Below are 23,740 nucleotides of genomic sequence, written 5' to 3'. Positions count from 1 at the left end.
AATATAATCAGTCCTGTCAGTAATTTTAGACCTTCTAGAGATAAGAGAAGAAATGCAAGGGGAAGATTTCATGGTAATAAGAAACCTTAAAACAAAAATTAGGGCAGGAAGAGCAACAGTGGAGGTAATTGTCCCAGATGTTCCTTAATTTGCTCTCTGGTTCTAAAATATTATGATCTTATGAAGAGAATTAGGGCAAGGTAGGCAGCACTGCAGATGTGCAAACAGCAGAGGCCAGGCCAGAGGAAGGAGCGGCAGGAGATAAAGCAGGACGTTTTGGAGGAATTGTCATGGCTCAATCACTGGGAAAACAATTGGAGAAGTGGAAAGGACAGATAGCTGAGGAGAGAAGATGAATATACGAAAGGACTTTGGCTGATACAGTAGGTTATCTGAGCCCTCCATCCTCTTTCCAGCTCCTTGTCCTTGTTACCACTTCTTCCCTCAGCCTACCATGCATGTGCTCTGTTCTATAACTCTGCATGCTGAAATCCTCCCTGCGTTCACGTCCCATCAAATGCCATCTTTTTCATAACAAGCCCTTCTATTTCTTCTCTAATTGGATATGATTCCCTTTGAACCCTGATTATATTCCATTTTCCTTTTATCATAACTGACTATATATCTACCTTACTCTTCTAGTCTGGAGGCTCTTTTGTGTAAGCATGTGTATTATCTTCTTAGTGAAAAAAACCATAATTTTAGAATTGGAAAAGGACTATTCTTTGACCATCCCCAAGCAGAGTTTGACATGCCTTTGATTAGAGGAGACTAAATGGGCGTTAGGTGACGTAGCTCCTGTTTCTTGCAGAGAGTTGGCATGCTGTGTGGTATGGTATATGTTGGCAGTCCCATGCCTTTCCTTTTACTGTTCCCTACAAAAACTTACGTTAAAACTAGAGCTTATTTTTTATTGTCATTGCAAGAGATAGCAATGTACTATTGGCTTGCTCAAAATCACTATCAGTTGCACATCATAAACTACGACTGATCAACTGATCGGGTCGCACATTCACACCAGTTCCTTATGGGAAGGAGTCACACCTGGCGGAAGGCAGTGGGCAGAGGTGTCAATGGCAATGGAAAAGAGTGAAGTGAACTGGAATGGAGCCTAGCCTCATCAGCACATGCACTGACCAGTAGAAATCAAATAAACATAATTTATGCTTGTTTTTCACTGTCCTAGTAACCATATAGATTGAAGAGTAGGAGTAAAAGACAAATATTATACTACAGTGCATTTACCTTGAACCTAAGTCAATTTCTTTTTTTTTATATGAAGTTACAATCTTGTAATTAGTTTCAATTTTCACATGTAAACTGAGGTTAATGGTCTCTTCTACCATATTAAGTCTCTTGAAGTCTCTGGGCAAATGAGACTAAATGAGAATATACATGGAACTTATAAACTGTAAGTGCTTTATAGTTACACAGATAAAAGGGGGGTAATTACATGATCAAAGTACTTATGTAAAGCTGACGAACACCCTTTGATCATATCATTATAACTGTTATAACTGCATGCCCTGTGTAGCTGATATTTCTATATAAATAAAAATAGTTCAGTGTATTTTTATTTTTATTTTTTAGAGACAGGGTCTCGCTCTGTCACCCAGCCTGGAGTGAGGTGGCTTATGGCTCACTGTAACCTGGAATTTCTGGGCTGAGGCGGTCTTCCCACCTCAGCCTCCTGAGTAGCCAGTACTGCAGGTGTGTTCCACCATGCCCAGTTAATTTCCGTATTTTTTGTAGAGGTGGGGTCTTGCTATGTTACCCAGGCTGGTCTCAAATTCCTGGCTTCAAGCAATTCTTCTGCATAGGTCTCCCAAAGTGCTGGGATTACAGGCATAAACTATTGCGCCCAGCTGGGTTTTATTTATTTTTTTTAATGCTATTTGAAAAAAAAAAATTAATCTGATACCATGAAGATTGGAAAGGTACAATGAGAACACTGGGCATACAGTCGTTTGATCAAATCATCCCAGTGACAAGCATTTTTCTGATATCATCTTTTTTTTTTACATTACCAAGGATCACAAAGACATCATTCTTACCTATTTCCTACCTGTTATAAAGACATAATTCTTACCTTACCTATTTACCAATTTTTAGAGTACACACAGTATGATCTTGCTTATGAATTAGCACTTACTTTCATATAAAAGAATTCTGAATGGTGAATTTAATGCAGAGACACTATGGCAGAGTAGATAAGCACATAGGTACCAGAGCCAACTGTCTGCATTCAAATCCTGTGAGACATCAGGTAAGTTACTAGCTTTCTCTGTGTGTCAGTTGCTCCTCTGAAAAATAGATACTAGACTACCTATTCTGTGTGGATTTGAAGTCTAAGTGCATTCATGTATATAAAGCACTCAGGATAGCATCTAGCATGTAGTAAGTGTTAGCTATTAATAGTGCTATTGTATACCTTTGACAAGGTTATGAGTCTTGATACAACTTTTATTTCACATATTTCTCAGGTATAAAGTATACAAACCATTTCTAAACCACAAGAATTATGCTGAGTAGAAATTCTACTTTTGAGCCATAGACAATATGGCTTCTTATAGTGTGGCTGATAGTTGAATTTATGAAAAGAAAGGGGAGGGCCTCATAGGGCCGCTAGTTACTCATGTTACATGATTAGCATGACTGAGAGAGACTATTTTTCATTCTGTCATTTACTATGCCATAAAAAGTGTTATTTATTCGATATCCACTTTCTGTGTAATATAGATAAGGACAAAAATATTTTTTGGAGATCTTTAGTGATAAGATTTTCAGTTGACAAGTGTTTTGACTGTATGTTAAGAATTTCAGGCTGGGACAACATACAGAAACCTTTTCTTCGTTTTTTCTTTTTTTGAGATGGAGTCTCACTCTGTTGCCCAGGCTAGAGTACAGTGGCATGATCTCAGCTCACTGCAACCTCTACCTCCCAGGTTCAACCTTCATGCCTTCTGTGCCTCACCTTGCAAGTAGCTGGGATTACAGACGTGCACCACCACATCCAGCTAATTTTTTTTTTTTTTGTATTGTTAGTAGAGACAGGTTTCACCATGTTGACCAGGCTGGTCTCAAACTCTCGACCTCAGGTGCTCCACCCGCCTCAGCCTACCAGAGTGCTGGGATTATAGGCATGAGCCACTGTGCCTGGCCAAGACCTGATCTTTTCCAAAAAATAAAAAAATCTTAGCTGGGCGGGGTGGCATGTGCATGCAATCCCAGCTACTCAAGAGGCTGAGGTAGGAGGATCATTTGAGCCCAAGAGGTTGAGGCTACAGTGAGCCGTGATCACGCCACTGCACTTCAGCCTGGGCAAAGGAGTGAGACCCTGTCTCAAAAATCAAAACAAACAAACAAAAATCTCAACAAGGAATAGCAAACTATCTTCAACTATGAAACTTTTTTGTTTCTTTTTTCTATATCACAAGTCATCAAGCAAGTAAAATTCTAATGATTAGATGTTTTGAGGGGAGCTAGTTTTATCATATGTGATTTCAGAACATTAGGTTGAAATATTCGCAGATTAAGTTAATTTTTTTTTCTTTTTACCTAAAGGGTAATGCTTATTAGACTTTTCTTGAAATCAGAATTCCACCCACCAGTGAAGTCACTGTACCAGATAATGTAATGATTAAAAATATTCTTTAGATAAAATTTAATTTCACAGGGCAAAGTAAGGGCTTAGAACAGGACAAAGTGCTATTATTTTCTTTTTAAGTGAATTAGGAAATTATTTACTAGCAAGAGGGATGGATGTAAAGTACTTAGTACAAACTATGCACAGGATGCCCCACAGATCCTTCTGAACTCCATCCTGAATCTCCCATGCATCTGCAGATCAACATTTTTATGAAAGCGGACTCCTAAGTATAGATGAAATCTGTGGTGATTAAGAGGAATTAACAAGAGTATACCATCAACTAGAGAGGTAGACACCAATGGTGGCATTTGACACATAATTAAATGAGCTTACCAACTGTGAATCACATAACCAAGAAGTCTTTCTGCTGAAAGCTGGAATGCTCATGGGTTGCTTGGGGCAGACTTTATTTTAGGATTTATAATGTACAATATCCCTGTGGTTGAAGCCGTAGTGGACTTTTGGTGCCAAGTTGTGGGGGTTCCTAGCTGCCCAAGGAATTTGGGTGATTATTGAGTGTCTATAGTCCATTCATTGCTCATAGTGTCAGAAACATTTGAACCAGAGCAACTCCATCTTGAATAGGGGCTGGTAAGATAAGGCTGAGATCTACTGGGCTGCATTCCTAGATGGTTAACATTCTAAGTCACTGGATGAAATAGGAGGTTGGCACGATACAGGTCATAAACACTTTGCTGATAAAACAGGTTGCAGTAAAGAAACCAGCTAAAACCCACCAAAACCAAGATGGTGATGAGTAACCTTGGTCCTCCTCACTGCTACACTCCCACCAACACCACGACAGTTTACAAAAGCCATGGCAATGTCAGGAAGTTACCCTGTGTGATCTAAAAAGGGGAGGCATGAATAATCCATCCCTTGTTCAACATATAATCAAGAAATAACCATAAAAATGGGTAGCCAGCAGCTCTGGGGTCTGCTCTGCCTATGGAGTAGCCATGCTCTTACTCTTTTACTTTCTTAATAAACTTGCTTTCACTTTACTCTATGGACCCAAATTCCTTCTTGCGTGAGATGCAAGAACCCTCTCCTGGGGTCTGGATTGGGATCCTTTTCTGGTAACAACAGTATACTAAATTTTTATTGTTTATAATCTATTCTCTATATACTACATGAAAATGAATCATAATCAAATCTGTGTATGCATTATTATTTTCTAATTCCAAAATAACTCTTCCATGTAGAAAACTTGGAAAATACAATTCTTAACCAAATACATCAAATATTATAAATAGTAAAATATACTGCTTGTTTTATTTCTAGATTTAAAAAACATCAAAGATAAGGGAATACAAGTAAGGTTAAAACAATGAAAAATATGTAAGCACCTTATTTAGCACGAAAAAATTCAAGGACTCTTTCTTACCTCAAGAATGGGACACATAACTTCCGCTGTGACATCACCATGATTCTTACAGAATTTATAGAATGTCTCAAGGTAAGACTTAAAAAGAAAAAAGATCATAAAGTGATATAATGAATATACATTCCTTTTGAAAATGTCTAGATCAGCTTTTCATGGTTTATTAAATGCTTTAATGGAAATTGAATTACTTCTCCAATAGGGAGATATTTTATAATAAATTTGGTAGAAGCTTTCACATTGCAGCATGTTGCACAGACTAAAAAAGAACTCCAGAAAAGGACAAAACTGCATTTATCATAACTTATAATTACTTAACAAGCACTTTTTTTTTTTGCATGGTTTTGGATTATTTCATATGGCTAATTCTTGCTATTTTAACAAGAGTGTCAAGTTCTTTTCTGAGATCAGTAAATAATTTTAGATTCAGTCCTATGCTGACACTTAATCTCTTGTAGAGGCACATTTGAGTTGGCTTTGAGCATGGAGCTATATGGGAAAGGCTGTGGGGTCAGACTGCCTGAGCTTGGATCCCAACTCATACTTTTTAGCTGACTGACTTCTTCCAAGAAAACTTTGCTTCTCCATGCCTCAGTTTTCTCCTCTGAGGAATGCAGATAGCATAAACATCATATTTTTGCCAGGTGGATTAAGTGAGTTAAGGCCTATAAATTACTTAGAACAGTGCCTTCTGTTAGTTATATCTCAAAGATGCCTCCTGTAAGCCCAGAAGGCACTTTACCAAAAGGAACACTGCCTGCAATACAATGCTTTTGAAAGAACCACATGTTTGAACACAGAATGCTATATATATGGCATGGCAGTATATATTCAGTTACTCTGTGTGAGTGTCCAAAGAGGCTATGGTTGTTTGAGTAAAAATGGACAGATTTTGCTCAGCCTATGGTCTATTAGAGCTACTCAAATGGTGGCAGCACAGTCCAGACAGACAGTCAGATCATGCAAAGTGGTACCTATGAAGCAGCATACACAAATTGTTCATTCTGGTATGCTGCACACTGTAGATTAAAATTGTGTGGGCAAATTACCTGTGAGATTCAGGGATACTAACAGGATTGAGGAGAGATATGAACACTACATAACAGAAGGTTTACTACGTATGCTGGTTGCTTTAAATGGATTGATATTGTTCACCCCACTGATTCACCTACCACCATCTAAATACCTTTTATGTTCCACGTACCATGCAAGGAGCTAGGAATATGGATGAATAGGGCATGTTATTTCCTTGCAAATATCTAGGGGAAGCTGACATGGATGCATTTAACTAGAGGACAGGCTAGAGCTATAAAAGCTATATTCCAAATATGCACAGTTTCATAATTGCAGAAGTTGGTTAATGAGCAAAGTAGGTTTTGAGGAGAACTCTAGTCACAATATATTATGTCATCAAGGAAAACACAATATTTGGGAAAATCATTACCTTGTATAGTTTATTGCGCAGCAATTCAATATTCAGTTCATCTAGAGCATTTTCAGACATGCAGTCTTGAAAGAATGGAGCTGGAAGCAGAAATTCCCATACCAAAAAATGAATCTTAAGCAAGATGATAAACTGTAGAAAATGTATCCTGAACACACCACCTTCTGTTCACTCCTGACAAGAAAACTGCAGAGTTGCAAGCCATACACTCAACTAAATAGGCTAATAGTAATGAGGATGAAAGCAGCTATTACTTTTTAAGCATTTATCATGTGTAAGCCCTAAACCAGGGGTCCCCAACCCCCAAGCCACAGATCAACACCAGTCAATGGACTGTTAGGACCTGAGCCACACAGCAGAGGTGAACAGCGGACCAGAGAGTGGCTTTAATCATATTTACAACCACTCTCCATCACTTGCCTTACCGCCTGAGCTCCGCCTCCTGTCAGATCAGTGGCAGCAATAGATTCTCATAGGAGCACAAACCCTATCGTGAACTGTGCATGCGAGGGATCCAGGTTGTGTGCTTCTTATGAGAGTCTAATGCCTGATGATCTGTTACTGTCTCCCATCACCTGCAGATGGGACTGTCTAGTTGCAGGAAAACAAGCTCAGGAATCCCACTGATTTTACATTATGGTGAGTTGTATAATTATTTCATTATATATTACAATGTAATAATAATAGAAATAAAGTGCCCAATAAATGTAATGCTCTTGAATCATCCCGAAACCATCCCCTCTCTCCCTTTATGGAAAAGTTATCTTCCACGAAATCGGTCCCTGGGGCCAAAAAGGTTGGGGACTGCTGCCCTAACCCTCACTCACTACACTAAACACTGAATATACTTTAACTTAACCTTCACAATACCTTGGAGCTATTCACTTAAGGCTTACTTTCCTGGAAGTCCCCCTTCCTCCATTGTCTAATAATAACATTTATCATTTGCAACTTTAGTATGTGCCAGGCATTGAGTTGTGCTTAAAAGTGTGTTTTGTTTTTAAAACTCTATTATAAAAAGATACATTATTTCCAAAATGAGGAAACTGGGGTGAACTGAATTGCTCCTAGTCACCTTGTTGGGACCGGGCAGAGCCTGGCATCATGCCCATGGCTGTCTGATTGCAGTCTCAACCTCTCTCGACCAGCCTATGCTACTTCAGCATTGGGTGTTTAATGACAACACAAATATATCTTTTCTTCCTTTTTAAAATGTCTATTTTAAAGAGCAACTATTTTGACAAATGATCAATAGCGAATTGCTTCTATCCAGATTTCTTGACAATATTAGATAATGATGCTTATACAACTACATCTTTGGAATCTGGAATATTATAACTCTTGTTAGTGCCAAGTTATAATGAAATTAACAATCATTTCATCATTGCTTCTGATGATTTGACAGATACCAATGAGCATCTCAGAAAAATGACATTTTTAAACTTCCTTAAACAAAATGCTTCTTATATGCAACCTTATCTAGACAGAAGTTTAAATGGAAGGACAAGAAACTAATCCTATAAAACCCAACTAGAAAATTAATTTTTTTGGAGAATGACAAGTTCTATTATTCATTTGCTATGACCTGGTATAAAGTGAGGGTTTGAAGGTTGAGAGATGAGCCCCGATTCCTTTTCTGCTACAGATGGTTCACATGTGATCTGAGCAGGTTGCTTCACTTGTCTTGCTCTGAAAAATGAGGGAGCTGAACTAGATGATTCTTTAATGTCTCTGCCACTTCCAGGAATCTGCGTGGTATGCTACTGTATTCATGGAAAAAAAACTGTGAATTCAAAGTACATTTTCTTTTGAACCACAGGGAAGAAAAAATAGTATATTTTCTAATGACTGTGATAACATACACGAGCAGCTACAAAATTACTTAAGTGTTCCTACCTAATGGTGTTTCCACCAGAATGGCATTAAAGAGATCTGAAGGTGTGTCTGCAATGTTGACAGCTTCCATTTCTGTGAAACGGCCCAAGGGGTGGCACTTCCCCAGAATTTCTTTCACAGATTTTTTCTGCAATGCACCATTCATCAGCAGAATCACATTGTCTATCATGTAACTGCACCTGGTTTAGAAGACAACTCAATCGTTAAAAGACAACTCCAAAAGGACAAGAAGCACCCTACAAGTAAAAATGCACACTGTTTAGGTACACACCGTTTCATTCAGAAAATACATGAGTCTCTTTTTATTTTAAACACTGGGGTTTAGGAGACGTGGAGAAAAATACATGACCTCTGAGAATGTCATAGATTGAAAGAGCATATTCAATACCCTTTTTTGAGATGGAGTCTGTATCTGTCACCCTGACTGGAGTCCAGTGGCCCAATCTTGGCTCACTACAACCTCTGCCTCCTGGGTTCAAATGATTCTCCTGCCTCAGCTTCCCGAGTAGCTGGGATTACAAGCTCTTGCCACCATGCCCAACTAATTATATTTTTAGCAGATGCAAGGTTTCACCATGTTGGACAGGGTGGTCTGGAATTCCTGACATCAAGGATCTGCCCACCTTGGCCTCCCAAAGTGTTGGGAGCCACTGCCCCTGGCCATGAAAAAGCGTATTTCATATTCTAACAACTAACTAAATAAAACTTTGGCTGGTAAAAATATGCAGAGGAAGCTCTTCCACAGTCATTGTCAAAAGCGATGGGGTGGGGGTGAGGGTGTAATTTGTTTGGTTTATCAGAATGGACAAAGGGCTCGAAAAGTTGAAAAACACAGACCTGGAGTATCTTACTCTACTCTAAAAGCTGACTACTATATTTGTTTTTATTTTATTTTATTTTTTGAGACAGAGTTTCACTCTTGTTGCCCAGGCTGGAGTGCAGTGGTGTGATCTTGGTTCACTGCAACCTCCACCTCCTGGGTACAAGTAATTCTCCTGCCTCAGCCTCCTGAGTAACTGGGACTACAGGCCTGGCTAATTTTGTATTTTTAGTAGATACAGGATTTCTCCTTGTTGGTCAAGCTGGTCTCGAACTCCTGACCTCAGGTGATTCCCCTGCCTCAGCCTCCAAAAGTGCAGGGATTACAGGCTTGAGCCACCACTCTTGGCCTGACTACTATATTTGAATCTGCAATGAAGCCTATCACTGAGGATTCAAAATTTAATGCCAAAAAATATCATGCAATTCTGTCCTCACAAGATCACATTGTGAATTTTCTAGGCCACCTTCCCTGCATTCCCAAGAGTTTACTAATCCATATTTTATATGATTTCTTTATTTGATATAAGCTCTGCTCGGGATATCCTGGGTGCATGCACTGGTTCATTCATGTGCTCAGCACCCAGGATATTCTAAGCAATGAGGTTGAGAAGTAAATGAGACCTAGGGCCTTCCTTTACAGAGAATGCAGCTTAAGTAAGGAAATGGACAAAGAATCATTTACAATAAATCACAATACAGCATACGTGCTATGCAAAATAAATTATAGGGTGGTGTGGAGAGTCATAGCTGGACACTAAACCAGTCTTGGAAGAAGACTTGCTAGAGCAATGACAGTCAAGTAGAAACTTGAAGAATTAGTAGGAGCTGGCCAGCCAAAAGGGGCTGGGAACTGGGGGAAAGCAGGTTTCAAGGCAGAAGGAAGAAGATTTGAAGAGCCCCAGTGATGAGAGCACGAGGATACTCAGGGTGTTTCCTTTACCTGGGCCGAGCACAGGAGCTGGGGCTGGGGTGAGATGAGGAAGGCAAAAATGAGGAATTTGGATGTTAAGGACAATGGAAAATACTCACTACTGTTACACTGAAAGGAATGTCATGGCCTATGTAAGTATCAAAACAGGAGAAGAGGTAAACAAACACCTATACAGTGAGGTGCTTTACAAAAACTTAGCTTTTCAAACCATGGGTGCAACACTGGGAGGCAGGTCCTATGACTAACTCCATTTTACAGATGAGAAACCAGAGGCCCAGAGAGGTGAAAATCTAACCTGTGATGACACATAAGGCTGACATGTAGGAGAGCTGAGACTCAGACTCAGGCAGTCTGCTTCTGAAATCTTCCTCTGAACCCTCACATTATGTGCTTTTAGTTGTTGGGGTGATGTGTAGGTTTCTGGGCTTAACGGTTAGGTTATGGAGCCATTTATTGAGATGAGAGCATTAGGGAAGAGGAGGTGGTGGTGGGTGCAGATGTTTTCGATGGAATAAGTTTAAGGTGCCCAGGAGGTAACCAAGAGGAGATGACAAGTAGGTCTAAAAAAATGTGTGTCCTCAGGGAGGGGAATATCACACACCAGGTCTTGTCGGGGGGTGGGGGGCTAGAGCAGGGATAGCAGGGGAGGGCTAGCATTAGGAGAAATACCTAATGTAGATGACGGGGTGATGGATGCAGCAAACCACCATGGCACGTGAATACCTATGTAACAAGCCTGCAGGTTATGCACATGTACCCCGGAACTTTAAAAAAGTATGTGTCCTGAAGACAGCTGCCGATTTGAGACATTTGGATGAGTGGGTCAGGAGGGGGTAGTTTAAACGTAGAAGCTGAAGTCTTGGGAGTAAGTAGGATCACATTCTAGAGTGCATGTAGAGAGTTCTTTCCGGAGAACTCTGGGGAACCCCAGTTTTTAAGGACTTTGAAGGAAACTCAGAGGGATGACGAGATGGGTGAAGGAGAATCAGGGGAGAGAATTTTAGGAAGTTCTAGAGAGTTCTAGGAAGTGATCGAAGTGTCAAAGGCCACACGTAAGTTAAGACCTTGAAGTAGGCATCTGTAGGGTAAGGCAACTAAGCGGTCACCAGAGAATGCAATGGAAACGCTTTCAGTGGAGAGTGTCTGTGTAGGGGGGGAGGAGAAGAGGATGGAAGAAGGCTGGCTATTGTGTTTCTAAAATGAATGGGACGTGGAGGCTTAAAGAATGGAGTTCACGCTGCAAGCTGACCTTGAAGGAAGAGAAAACCAGCTACATGGAGAGGCAGGAACCAGGGAAGCTTTCAGTTTTTAGTTTCAATATGTGTCTTTTTAAGGTGGGAGGAAGAGAAGAAAAGATATTTAAGTGCTGAGGAGGACAAGGCAGTTGACAAGGTGAGGTCGCAGATCAGAAGGAGGAAGGAACAATGCAAACCTAGTCCTTAAGGTTTCACAGTGACAGGAAGCTTACACTGCTGTGAGATACACTTCAAAAATGATACCTCTTTACTGGAGGAAAATCTACCTGGCACTTAGAAACATTGTCACAGGAGTCTGACTGCATGGGGGACAGACTTCTTGTGCAAGGAATTCATCTGTGGCTGGAAAACGGGGTCTCCTACATAGTGGAGCTTCTACAGTTTAGCCCCAAGAATTCTAACTAAAGAAGTTTTTGAAGCAGGCAATTATCCCTTTATAAAAAGCACATGACTGTAAAGTTTCTTCACCTCCTGAACAGCAGTACCAAATTTAGACATTATGGAATTTTAGAATCCTTTTTATGTCTTCAAAATGACATTAAAATGGAAGTGCTTATTTAACTGTCCCTTTATGGCTCAAAAGCAATTACCTGAGAGGTCAATTGCTAGCACTTAATAATCCTTAGCAGACTCCAGACATTTAATTGTTCCCCACAGCTCCCCCTGCAATGTAAAAGCATCTGAGCTGCAAACATTCCAATTAGCAGAGGAATATTAGACCAATGTTGACAGGTGACCAATGACGATGTTGTGAGTAGGATGTGGCCTGCATGTAACACCCAGACCTGCCTCCATAGTGTGTGCATGTGTGTGTATTGAGTATTTTTACTTTTTAAATAATAGACAGGCTAAGCCCTATTTGCAACGATCAAGGGCTTTATAGATTGGGTTGAATTTTACTTCAACTCTTACTGAGTGGCCTTGTTTCTAAAATGGAACAATAACACCAGTTCTCATAGTGTTGTTCAGAAAATGACATGAGAACCCAAGGCTTGGCCTACTCTCATGGGGGACAGGGGTGTCTCTTTCCTGTCCCCTCTCTCATCTCTATCACACACAGGTACCAGGTATATAATTACCATTGGCTGTTGGGGTGACAGGGATATAATGTACCCAGAAGACGACAGTTTACTTTCTCCAGACTATAATCGTAGATCTCCAGGGGCTCATGCAGGCAGTGGTTGGGAAGCAAATAATTGCTGATGTTACCTGAGTCATTTTTGAATTAAAAGACACCAGAGTATTTACCTAGTTCAAACCCCTGTTTTGGATAATTATCCTCATAAGTAGTGACAGAGCCACCCATTCAGTTAGGGTAATTTTTCTCCTACTCATGGTCTAGGCAAATGTCCTTTGGCACCTGTGAAAATCATAAAGTCACCTAAAACTGATAGAGCAAATTACTCCATTTCAAAAATTTTAGGATATTAAATTTTTTTTTAATGCTGACTCTTTTTGAGGTTTTTACTATGTGGCAGTAATTATATGCGCACTCTCACTCAAGCTTCACAACAATTCAATGCTGTAAGAACCATTATTAAGGAAAACTGAGACTTAGCCCAAGATCACAGTGCTGGCAAGCAGCAGAGTTGAGTCCCCAAAATCAAAGTGCTGGCTCACTAGTAGGTTCAGATAAAGAGCTCAAGCCAGATGATATTTTAACATTTCCATGTGAGCTTAGAGCTGTTCTTTCTCCTCCTGCTCCCTAGGTTCTTTAAGGATCTTAAAGACAACTATAATGTATTTTCTGTATGATAACTACCAAATTCTGCTGCTATAACTGTTGCTAAAAGGTCAAATAATATAGAGCCATAATTTGGTGAGTTAAAGAAATTGCTCTTCTCTGAATAAAAATTTTAGTACTTCAGTGTCATTAGCAACAGCTGAGAAATGACTGTCATTCACTAAGCACTCTGGCATGAGATAGAAAAAGAGAAACGCCTTCTAAGAAAAACACAGTTCAGTGAAGAAGCTCTCCAGGGTATTACCTCTTCATTGTTACACCCACCCTTTTCCACCCACCACCCCCAATGCCTAGAAAATGCAAATCATTTCTCCCACTCAATAATTTTGCCATTTTCTGAATAATATATAACTGGTAGCATACAATATGTGACATTTTGAGATTGGCTATTTTAACTCTGCTCAATGATCTTGAGCTACATGTAATATATTCAAGCTGTTGCATGTAAACAGTTTGTTCCTTTTTATTGGTGAGTAGTGTTCCATGGTATTGATATACCACAGTGTATTTAACCATTCACCTATTGATGGACATTTGTGCTTTTTTCTAATTTTTGGCTATTACAAATAAAAACTGCTAAGAACATCTGTTTGCTGATTTTTATGTTAAAATAAGTTCTGATTATTCTTGAACAAATGCCCTGAAGTGCAGTTGTTAAGTGGCATAGTAAGAGTATGTTTAGTTTTTTAAGAAACCACAAGACAATTTTTCAGAGTAGCTGTCCCAGTTTTAGTGCAGTGTTAAAAACTTTACTTCTTTTTATGTGCCTTTTCCTTCCCTGTTTGTAACTGTTTTAAATATTTCCTCTATATACATCGAGAAGCACATCAGTGTAGTGATTTTTGCTTCAACTGTCAAATACAATTTAGAAAACTCAAGAGGAGAAAGAGTATATTGTATTTACCCTTTCTGTTTTTCTCCTTTCTGTGCTTTCTTTTTTCCTGTTGTTTCAAGATTACTCCTTTACCATTTCCTTTCTGTTTCAAGAGCTTTGTTTAGTCTCTTCTATAGTAGGTCTGCTGGTGACAAAATCTCTTAGTTTTCCTTTGTCTGAGAATGTCTTGATTTCCCCTTCATTCCTGAAGAATATTTTCACAGAATACAAAATGCTATGTTTTTTTCTTGTCTTTAGTGCTTGAAAAATATTACACCACTTGCTTCTGGCTCCATGGTGCCTAATGAGAAATCTGCGGTGGTTCTAATTGCTTCCCTCTTATTGGTTAGGTGTCATTTCCCATAGCTTTCAAGATATAGGAAAACAGTTCGTAAATCATAAAGAAGTTGTCACAGTAGAAGGAGCCCAAGCTTTGAAACAGATAAACCTGATTTGAGCCCAGCTCTGAAACTTAAAAACCCCCAGAGTTCCATTTCTACAGTTTTGAAATGGAAATATTTATTCGACTTTGAAAGATTTGCATCAGGCTTAGTAATACATATGAAAGCACTCATAGAGTGCCTTGAATAAAGAAGGAGGATATACACTGTTAGAAGAAGATACTTTCCTGTAAACTGGACTTCGCAGGAAATTACAAATCACATAATCTTTAATGTAAAACATTCGAAAAATTTAGCTGTGGTAAGCCTGAGCTTTCTTCATCTCTGTAGTTTTGCATTTAGTTTTAGCCAAGAGAGTCCTTTCTAAATTTACCTATTGCTTTTAGATAATAAGAGGTTATCATGTCAGTTGCGGCATGAAGACAAGAAGCTGAGTGATACAGTCATTTGAAAGGCTGGAACACCCAGAAGGCTGTAAATCATGTTACTCAATAGTGTTGAGATAGTAGCCTCCCCAAGTCTGATTTATACCTATTTCATAAAACCTGTTAACATCTTGTTTTGTATCTTGTAACCCCAGAGCTGTCTCTGCATGGTCATTATTTTATATGATGTTTCCTTTAAGTTATCCGAACTTCAAAAAGTTCAAGGTTACCTCTTTGGAAATGTAGTCACCAATCTTAAAACAATGCTTGCCAACTGTTTGTCAAAACTGACAACAGCTTTTATATAAAGAGACCTGAACCCCTTTGCTAGATGGAGGCACCTCAAGACTCAGTCTGACTTTCCACTGGGCCTTATGGGACATTTAATAACTCGGTGATGATGACATCTTCATTATTTACACACATTGTGACTAATCTTTGGCTTGATCACAGGATCCACATCCTTTTTATTATTTATTTATTTATTTTGAGACAGAGTTTCACTCTTGTTGCCCAGGCCAGAGTGCAATGGCATGATTTCGGCTCACTGCAGCCTCCACCTTCCGGGTTCAAGTGATTCTTCTGCCTCAGCCTCTCGAGTAGCTGGTATTACAGGCACCCACCACCATGTCCAGCTAATTTTTTATATTTTTAGTAGAAACAGGGTTTTCACCATGTTGGCCAGGCTGTTCTCCGCCCAACTTGGCCTCTCAAAGTGCTGGGATTACAGGTGTAAGCCACCGCCTGGCCTTATTTAATTTTTTTAGAGACAAGGTCTTTCTCTGCAATCATAGCTCACCACAGCCTCTAATTACTGGGCTCAAGTGTCCTCCCACCATGGCCTTCCAAAGTGCTGAGATTATAGGTGTGAGTGACCGTGCCTGACCGAGGAAGCCACATTCTTATATCAGGTCCCGATTGCTACAGGTTTCCTTTCTACTTAGGAGGCCGATCCACATTCTTCAACTGCAACATGTAATCAAATTCTTAATGACAACTATTTTGTTCTAGGTGACCAGAACTGAGTGAGATGTTGGCTAGGTAACAATTATACATAGAGAATGTACAAGGATAGGGACATAAAATGTATATTCAGGGTGGGTGCCGTGGCTCATTCCTATAATCTTAGCACTTTGGGAAGCCAAGACAGAAGGATCGCTTGAGCTCAGGAGTTTGAGACCAGCCTAGGCAACATGACAAAACCTCCTCTCTATAAAAAATACAGAAATTAGTTGGGTGTGGCGGTGTGTGCTTGTAGTTCCAGGTACTCAGGAGGCTGAGGTTGCAGTGAGCCATGATCATGCCACTGCACTACAGCCTAGGTGACAGAATGAGACCCTGTCTCAATTAAAAACAAAAATTCGGTGGTTATTGTTTATGGAAAGGATTGGGGTGTGTGTGTGAAAGGCACTTTCATTTAGGAGTTTCATTGAGGAATTAAATTATTTATAAAAGTACATCAAATATATTTCACAATTTTTCAATGTATGAATTTTCAAATGAAAGTTTTCCTTGATTACATTGGTAAATATTTTTTGTTATACTGTAGATTTCTTCAATCAAACACTAGCCACAAATGCTTACATGGGGCAACCCTGCCATATTGCGTGATGTGCTAGTCAGCTGAATTTAGAATATCCCCATAAACATTCTTCTCTATCTCTTGAAATTTGACATTTTTGGTAACATTTCTTCCTTCTCTGAAGCTTCCCATTTTTAAATAGAGGAAGTGAAAATTAAAATAATTTGAAAAAGCAGACAATTTTGCTGTCACACTTGTTTTTCCTTGTAGCAAAATAAAATACTGAAAAATTACTTAGAAGTCAGCATTGCCATAATAGCATATTTTAAAACAAGGATGCTGATCACTTTGCATTTCCCAAGCCCTTAGTGGCTCTGGAATTTTAAGAAACCTCTTCGGTATTTAAGATTCTCTACAATCGTGGTCTAACCCAACTGTTCAGATTAAAAATTCCTCAAACTTACTTGTCCTTTTCTACATTAATGTCTTGGTTCCTACTCTTCTCTAGATGTATAAAGTTTCTCTTCCTCACCAATTGCTAAAACTTGAAATCCTCCCCATCCTTTGAGGCCATATTCAGGTATCATACTTTTCATGAAGCTTTTTAAAATGTCTCTAGCTAGAGGTGATATCTTCTTTCTTTCTAGATTTCTGTATTTACATTTATCCTGGGGTGAAATTAATTTTCTATATACATTGGCAGTAGCAGTGATGAACATAAAGTATAGTCAGCTCATTCATCCACAAATATTTGTTACATAATTAGTGTGACAAAAGACTTGGATTCCAGTACTAATTCTGCCACTGTACAACTGTGTGCTTTTGAGTAAGTCATTTTACATGTTCATTTCAAACATAGTTATTTATAGATAATAAATAACTATGGGGGTTGGGGAGGGAAAACATCAGGAAGAATAACTAATGGACCCAGGTGATGGGATGATCTGTGCAGCAAACCACCAAGGCACACATTTACTTAGGTAAGAAACCTGCACATCCTGCCCATATACCCCTGAACTTTATACTACATACAAATATATGTATACACATATATTTATATATGTGTATCTATAGGCTGAGTACAGTGGCTCACCCCTATAATCCTAGCACTTTGGGAGGCTGAGGCAGGAGGATCACTTGAGGTCAGGAGTTCGAGACCAGCCTGGTCAACGTGGCAAAACCCAGTCTCTACTAAAAATACAAAAATTAGCCAGGCATGGTGGTGGGTGCCTGTAATCCCAGATACTCCAGAGGCTGAGGCAGGAGAATTGCTGAAACTCAGGAGGTGGAGGTTGCAGTGAGCTAAAATTGTACCACTGCACTCCAGCCTGGGTGACAGAGTGAGACTCTGTCTCAGAAAAACAAATAAATAAATTAATAAAATTAAGTAAATAATAAATAAGTTGAAAATATATTAAATAAAATATATATGTATTTATGTAAAAATATATAATTACATTTTTTAAAATATTTTATTGCGTTTTAGGTTTTGGAGTACATGTGAAGAACATGCAGGATTGTTGCATAGCTACATACATGGCAATGTGGTTTGCTGCCTTCCTCACCATCACCTATATCTGGCACTTCTCCCCATGTTATCCCTCCCTAACTCCCCAACCCCCGCTGTCCCTCCCCTAGTTCCCCCCGACAGACCTTTTAAAAGGACAAATTGTAGACAATAGATATATGATTTCACTGTTCTAAAACAAACAATAAGTCCAATTATGTGTATTTATATTTGTGTCTACATATAAACATTTTTCATAAGGAAAAAGTTTAGAAAGATACGCATGAAAGTTATGAGTGGTTACGCTGGCTCTGTGACATGAATTCTGATGTATAGTCTTTACTCACTCAATCCATTTTCTTATTTCTAAAATGCCAGCAATATTAGTACCACTCCATAGGGTTGCTTTAAAAATTGATTAAATTTAATACATGAAAGTGATTATAAAAGTACTAACTTGTAGTGAACACAAAATGCATTTTAGTAAAAATCTTCTCTCTCATTTTTTGAACACAAGTGCTTCTTTTCAGTTAAAAAAATAAACAACACATGCACACGTATGTTCATTGCAGCCCTGTGTACAATAGCAAAGACCTGGAACCAATCCAACTGCCCATCAATGATAGACTGGACAAAGAAAATGTGGCACATACACACCATGGAATACTATGCAGGCATAAAAAATTATGAGTTTGTGTCCTTTGTAGGGACTTGAATGAATCTGGAAACCATCATTCTCAGCAAACTGACACGAGAACAGAAAGCCAAACACCACATGTTCTCACTCATAGGTGGGTGTTGAACGATGAGAACATGCGGACTCAGGGAGAGGAGCATCACACACTGGGGGCAGTTGTTGGGGGTAGGCGAGAGGCAGCGGGGAGTGGGGAGGGAGTGGAGGGTGGGAGGGATAAAATGGGGAGAAATGCCAGATGTAGTATGCATCTAAAGTCAAATAAATAAATTTTAAAAAAATAAAAAGAAAAAAAAGGCAATATAAATTTATCTTTTAAAAAAAAAAATAATAAAAAACATAAAACTAGGACAATGGATACATGTGGATTTCAGTCTCTATCCTGAAAATAAATGTTATGGGACCAGTCTTAAATCTCTTAAAACGGTTGGGAAAGTTTGGAAAACAGGTCACTGGGATCAATATTGCCCCCTGGTGGTTGATTGATGTCTTGCCAGACAATTGCCCGAGCACAAAGCGTTATGCTCACCTTGGTCCCGATTTGTATCCCACTCAGAACTGTTGTAGCGATGGCATCCTAAGCTCTTTCACATCCATTACCTTAACATCCTCAACCCTCAGACACTAATTTTGCTGAAGTGTGGCATCAGCAACCCTTCAATAGCAGTGGTGGGGCCTGTGTTTTCTGTTTTCTCTGTTGTTTGCCTCTCCAGCTACAAGGACTTGGACACTTTATTTTTAAGGATGCCCCAGATTAAGGGTGATTTATTTACTTCTATAATTTCCTCTAATTTACAGTCATCTTCCTAGTCTCCTTGATAAGATCCAAAAATAAAATCCACTTATCTTACTGGCAAATCCTTAACTTAGAATTCCCAGGAATTATTGTCTGCTTTCTCTCATGCCTCATAAATCAAGATACTAAATTCTGTTGTCTACTTCTGAAATGAATCTAATCATATTCCCCACCTTCCTGTCTCTACCATTTTTTAAAAATAGCTTCCTCTATTTTTTCTCTGCGTTAAGTCCCATCCCCTCAATGCATCTCTTATAATACCAACAAAATCATCTTCCTAAGATATACATCAGATCAGCCCCCTCACTTTGCAAAGCAGGAGGAGTTAAAAAGTAAAAACAAATAAAAAAGAAAAAAACTATCACCTTTGAAATGCTATTTAGAGTGATTTGATGTCACAACTTAGGCTCTTTATTTACCAACTACAAAGACTTGGACACTTTATTTTTAAGCATGCCTCAGGAATTCAGCATAATAATAGCATTCGCCAATTACTGAACAAATACCATGTGCGTAATAATCCTAAAGAACAGGTACTCTCCCATTGGCTAGACGAGAAATTAATGCTAAGAGGTCAAACCGCCTTTGGCCACACAGCCAGAGGTAGTAGAAGTGTTCAACCACCCTATCGCATGGCCATCCAGTGGGAAAATTCTTTTCCTTTTACAGGGTGATGACCATTCAGAGAGGGGGTATCATCTGCAGCACACAAGGAACATGTAATTGATTGCACTTTCTGAAAGCCTTCCCATAGTGACTTTTACTTAGAGACTTGGCAGCAAAGCCTTTAACTAGTCAACCTCTTTACTCTCTCATTCCAGTCTCTGTTCTCTCTACCCATGTCTAGGTTCCAGCAATCTCTGAGATGGTATGTCATCTCCAAACAAAAATCCTCTCCTGTCTCGCTTATTCTTTCAATCTATGCCAATTTTCAACAATGGCCAAAAATTCGACTTTCTTTACAAAATATTTTAAAGTCGGAATTTGTTGTTTCAATCCTCTAGGCTCCTCTCATTGAATGCTCAAGCTTCTGTTACAGCTTTGGCTTCTGTTTTACTTTTGCACCTTTTGTGAACTTGCTTGCTGCATTAGAATGTAAGCCCTTAGTGAGCTAGAGTTACGTTATTCATTTTTTGACTATCTGGTGTTAGGGTGATCAACTCATCTGGTTTGCTGAGGACTTTCTTGGTATCAACACCGGAAGTCCTGAGTCCTGGGAAACACTTCGGGTAAAGTAAGGTGTAAAGCACCCTAATGGATAGCACACTACAAAGGCTGTAGATGGTTTGTTATGCATCATGGGACATTTTAAAACTTTGATTAACCCTTAGGAATGAATCTTTAAAGATTTCTTCAGTGTGTGGTGCTTAACTTCAGATTCTCAGTCATCTGAGAATTAGGACTTTAACCTAGGATTACTCATTACTGTGTAAGTACTGAAGATGATATTTCCTTGATCATCCTCTATTCAGAGATTTTACAGCTTCTGAGGTGGGATACTTTGAATGCTTGAGATATTATTTTAAAAAGATGTCTGGCTTCAAAAGAGATGAGAAGTTGAAATGCTGATGGAAAATGTTAGATAGGAAGGAAGAAAAATAAAACAACCAAAGCCTATATTAAATGAGCTCTTCATTAAAATGTTATTGGACTCATTCCTTTGTTTCACACACAACTGTGTATAATTATAGTATACAAACCCTCCAGATCTTCCTGCTATTAAGTATTTAAAAATATCCATTCCAGATTTTCGAAATAAGTTTCACGTGTACAGTAATTATATCTCATAAAATGTGCAATGCTTATGATTGTATTTATTATACCAACTTAAATTTAGACTATCTCTATTAAGATTGATTTAATAATTTCTGTAATGTTGTCTTGGGCATTTCCTAATAGGACAGGAAGTTACTTTATGTGATGGAATTTCATGGATGCTAGAGAGATCCTTGAGTTTGGAAGATATACTGGAAAAGGGATAACAGAAAGGGTTTCAGAACTGTGGGCTCCCCTTCCACCACTTAAATACTCTCTTCTCTCCCTCTCTCCCTCCCTCCCCCCCTTCCTTCCTCTCTTTCTCTCTCTCTTTCTCTCTCTTTCCCCTCCCTGTGTCCATGTGTTCTCATTTTTCAACATCCGCCTATGAGTGAGAATATGCAGTGTTTGATTTTCTGTTCTTGTGTCAGTTTGCTGAGAATGATGCTTTCCAGATTCATCCATGTCCCTACAAAGGACACAAACTCATCGTTTTTTATTGCTGCATAGTATTCCATGGTGTATATGTGCCACATTTTCCCTGTCCAGTCTATCATCGATGGGCATTTGGATTGGTTCCAGGTCTTTGCTATTGTAAACAGTGCCGCTATGAACATATGTGTGCATATGTCTTTATAATAGAATGATTTATAATCCTTTGGGTATGTACCCAGTAATGGAATTGCTGGATCAAGTGGAATTTCTATTTCTAGGTCCTTGAAGAAGCTTCACACTGTCTTCCACAATGGTTGAACTAATTTACACTCCCACCAACAGTGTAAAAGTGTTCCTGTTTCTCCACATCCTCTCCAACATCCATTGTTTCCAGATTTTTAATGATTGTCATTCTAACTGGCATGAGATGGTATCTCAGTGTGGTTTTGATTTGCATTTCTCTAATAATCAGTGATGATGGGCATTTTTTTCATGTTTGTTGGCCTCTTATATGTCTTCTTTTGAAAAGTGTCTGTTCATGTCCTTCTTGCACTTTTGGATGGGTTTGTTTGTTTTTTTCTTGTAAATCTATTTTAGTTCTTTGTAGATTCTGGATATTAGCCCTTTGTCAGATGGGTAGATTGCAAAATTTTTTTCCCATTCTGTTGGTTGCCGGTTCACTCTGATGATTGTTTCTTTGGCTGTACAGAAGCTCTCGAGTTTAATTAGGTCCCATTTGTCTATTTTGGCTTTTGTTGTCAATGCTTTTGGTGTTTTAGAAGAAAACCTAGGCAAAACCATTCAGGACATAGGCATAGGCAAGGACTTCATGACTGATGAAACATTTTAAATTAGAGATGCACCTCAGTATAACCTGGGTGCCTTCCAAAATACAGATGGGCCCCACTCCAAGGCCAATTAGATCAGAATCTCCTGAAGTAGGAGTCAAGAATATGCATGGTTTTTGAAGACCCACAGATATTTCTGATTTGCTTGCCTTAATATAAACTACCAGGACAGTGGCAAGATCATTAGCCTTCTAGCTGATAGACCTGAATGGAATCCTTTTCAAGTGTCTTACCTTTGTGAGTCTGGAAAATGCATTAATTCATTGACTCTCCATTTCCATTTTAAACATGGAGATATAAACACCTGCTTTGCAGGGTTCTTGTGTAGAGGTGTAGGTAAAACATCTAGGACAGAGTAAATATCTTCAGGGGTCTGATAAGTAGCTTAAATACGGGAGTGTTGGAGATTATGGCTAATGGAAGAATGCAGCCTTGACAAAATGTTTCCTTCAAATTTATTTATTTAAAGAGACAGGGTCTTGCTATGTTGCCCAGGCTGGTGAGTCAAACTCCTGCAAGTAAGTGATCCTCCTGCCTCAGCCTCCTGAGAAGCTGGAACTACAGGTACAAGCTACCACACTTGACTTCAAAGTATTTTTTGTATGTTTGGTTTTGGTTTTTTTTGGAGATACGGTCTCACTTTGTCACCCAAGCTGAAGTACAGTGGCATGATCATGGCTCTGCAGTCTCAAACTCCTAGACTCAAGTAATCCTCCTGTCTCAGCCTCCCCAGTAACTGGGACTACAGGTATGCACCACCATACTGTGCTAATTTTTAATTTTTCTCTTATAGAGGCAGAGTCTCACTATGTTTGCCAGAGTCTCACTATGTTCTCCTGGCTTCAAGTGATCCTTCTGCCTTGGCGTCCTAAAGTGCTGGTATTTCAGATGTGAGCTACTATGCTTGGCTCAAAGTGTATTTTTTAAAAGTTATTTTTTAAAAACATTGAGCTGGCCTCACAAAATGTATCTGCAGGCATGACATCCAGTTTTACCCCTAACATAATGGTCAATAAAAAAAACAATTGTCAAGTGCTATATAAAATATAAACTGCTGAGTTATCTGGAAGTATTTTTCTAGTTCTGTGTAAAGTACTGCTGAATGCAGGATTATATATTGATTCAACAAATATTTAATGCCCATTAGGTAATAGCAAGTCCAAACTGAAATACTAAAAGAACTAATTCAAAGCACGTATAGCCAATAGGAAGAATAGATAAATTAAAACATGTCCTTTAGCAACAATACTAATACTACCAGAACTACCTTTCCAATTCTAATTTTGCATTAACATTCTACCCAGGATTTGTGACTATCTATATTCTTGTACTCCATTTAAAAAAATACTGCTTATAA

At 38.9% G+C, this 23,740-nt stretch overlaps 1 protein-coding gene across 1 annotated transcript in view; it reads right to left on the bottom strand.

Moving 5' to 3' along the window:
- Positions 1–23,740, bottom strand: part of ATP6V0D2 (ATPase H+ transporting V0 subunit d2) — a 47,480-nt gene that overhangs the window by 5,739 nt on the left and 18,001 nt on the right. The window contains exons 3-5 of the mRNA XM_012471027.2: positions 8,374–8,552; positions 6,478–6,557; positions 5,037–5,114 (exon numbers count right to left, since the gene is read on the bottom strand). Coding sequence (XP_012326450.2) covers positions 5,037–5,114; positions 6,478–6,557; positions 8,374–8,552 — 337 coding nt within the window. The remainder of the gene's footprint in view (positions 1–5,036; positions 5,115–6,477; positions 6,558–8,373; positions 8,553–23,740) is intronic.

Source organism: Aotus nancymaae, unplaced genomic scaffold (genome assembly GCF_030222135.1).
Source record: "Aotus nancymaae isolate 86718 unplaced genomic scaffold, 86718_ANA_hifiasm-v0.15.2.pri h1tg000036l, whole genome shotgun sequence".
NCBI classification, from domain to species: Eukaryota; Metazoa; Chordata; class Mammalia; order Primates; family Aotidae; genus Aotus; species Aotus nancymaae.
Note: the sequence above shows the minus strand (reverse complement) of the source record. Positions and strands in the feature narration are given on the sequence as shown.